Source organism: Myotis davidii, unplaced genomic scaffold, assembly GCF_000327345.1.
Source record: "Myotis davidii unplaced genomic scaffold, ASM32734v1 scaffold571, whole genome shotgun sequence".
NCBI classification, from domain to species: Eukaryota; Metazoa; Chordata; class Mammalia; order Chiroptera; family Vespertilionidae; genus Myotis; species Myotis davidii.
In genome coordinates this window covers 1,826,673-1,828,877 of record NW_006283136.1, presented here as the reverse complement: position 1 = coordinate 1,828,877, position 2,205 = coordinate 1,826,673, and the positions used below count along the sequence as shown (strand labels likewise).

The 2,205-nt window shown below is 40.5% G+C and overlaps 1 protein-coding gene across 2 annotated transcripts in view; it reads right to left on the bottom strand.

Annotated features, from left to right (window-relative positions):
* Positions 1-269: 269 nt before the first annotated feature.
* The window catches only part of RNF168 (ring finger protein 168, E3 ubiquitin protein ligase), a 21,966-nt gene continuing 20,030 nt past the window's right edge, over positions 270-2,205 (bottom strand). For both annotated transcript variants that reach the window (XM_015562493.1, XM_006753401.2), the window contains exon 7: positions 270-1,430. In XM_015562493.1, coding sequence (XP_015417979.1) covers positions 474-1,430 — 957 coding nt within the window. In that variant the 3' untranslated portion in view covers positions 270-473. The remainder of the gene's footprint in view (positions 1,431-2,205) is intronic.

The window sequence follows — 2,205 nt, the reverse complement described above, 5'->3', positions numbered from 1 at the left end:
TTACTTTAGTGTTATGGAAGATTTCAATTGATCTACAAATACATGGAAAAACAGCAATAAACTTAGATTTTAAACCCGATTCCTTAACTATTTGGTATAGTATAGTCTTGCTTTGATCACTAGTCAGAACAAAAAGGTGAGCAAAGGCCATTCATAAAACATGCATTTTTGAGGAAAGAGAATGGCACCTGAAGGTTTCTTGGGAGCTGGCCCAGGCATGTTTATATCTATTACCTGTAAGGTTGTCAAACTTAGTATATCACTTATTCAAAAAGAATTGAGACTCTTGGTTATCACTGACTTTGGCAGAAGTACATTTGTATATTCCTCCCTTGTAATCACATAGTCATTCAATTAGAGGCAATGAGTGTGCCCACAAGCAGAAAAAGTTTTATAAACATTCTATGATAAAAAAGAGAGCATCACAATCCAGCTTTACCAGTTTCTAAAATACTTCTTCCTTTACCCACCCATTACTCTGTGTATCTCTGAAACATCTGAAAAATACTTTTCTGTGACTTACTAGGCTGTAGGGAACAAACACTTTTAGATACATTACAATGATCTCTAGCAGAATTTGGCATCTTTCTTCCATTAACTGAATGTCTCAACTGGATCTTAAAAGAAGGTTGGCAATTTGCAGTTTTGGGGCCTCTTTGAGGTTTTGGATGCTCTGTATCAGCTTGTCCTTTTACGTTCCTATTTTTGGATTTCTCCCTCTGTCCATTTAGCAATTTGTCTGGAGGTGAGGGCGTAGAACGTAAATGATATTCACCCGGGGATCCTTTTTGTCGGTTTGGCTTCATTTGTTCTTTGTCCACCTCTTTTTGAATCTGTAGTGCTAATAACCTGTCCTGTTCTTCTTGCTTATGTCTCTCAAAAAGTAGATGTTCCAAATCTAACAGTTTTTGAGTAAAGCTGGTTTCTGTTTCCTCTTGGTCTGAGGAAGATTCGGAGGACATTTTCCTTCTTTTTGCAGAAAAGCATGGATCCCTGACTGCTTCAAAAGAAGACTCCTGATTTTTTCTTTTGCAAATACCTTCTTCACTGATCAGTAGGCAAGACTCTTCATTTTCTGTCTCAACTGTGTTATTTCCAATTATCTGGGTCACATATGATAGAGCACACCCACTCTCTGTTTCGCCACAAGGCATAACTGCAGCTTCTCTAGGATAGGGGACTCTGGCTTCAGGTCTCTCAGGATTTATGGCACATAATTCTTTATCATGATTTTTTGGTCTCATTTTGACTTCTCCTTCAAGGCACCATTCTGTATCACTGGCACATAACTGAGGCATAGGTGACTCTATTGAAGACTTTGCACCTTGTTCTTGAATTTCAAGGTATATTTGCGGAGAAAGTGTTGGCATATCTTCCTCCACTTCTGTGTCTTGCCACATAGGGCTCTTTACATTGCTACTATCAGTTTCCTGGAGAAAACAGAAAAACACTCAGTCAACCAGAGTTATACATCAAGTCTTACATATGTCTTACACTGATACCATAGTTGAATGGTCACTATTAGGTAGTTCTTACTATCACTACTAATAAGGTATATTGATTTTAATAGCATTTTTATTGTGTGCCAGTTGAGATTAAGGCATTCCCTCATTTTTACTCCCATGAAAACCTACAGATTAAAATCCACAAACTAGCCCTAGCTGGTTTGGCTCAGTGGAGAGAGTGTCAGCCCGTGAACTGAAGGGTCCCGGGTTCAATTCTATTTAAGGGCACATACCTGGTTGCAGGCTCAATCCCTGGCCCTGGTTGGGGCGCATGTGGGAGGCAACCAATCGATGGGTCTCTCTCATATCGAAGTTTCTCTCTCTGTCTCTACCCCTTCCTTCCATGCTCTCTAAAAATCAATGGAAAGATATCCTCAGGTGAGGATTAACACCCCTTCCCCCCAAACTAGATTCTCTATATAGCCAATAGCTGGCACCATGACCTGACCTCTTTTTTTAAAAATATATTTTATTGACTTTTTACAGAGCGGAAGGGAGAGGGATAAAGAGTTAGAAACATCGATGAGAGAGAAACATCGATCAGCTGCCTCCTGCACACCCCTCACTGGGGATGTGTATGCAACCAAGGTACATGCCCTTGACCGGAATCGAACCTGGGACCCTTCAGTCCGCAGGCCAAAGCTCTATCCACTGAGCCAAAACAGTTAAGGCTCGGAGACTCTTAAGAGGGGCCCTAAAT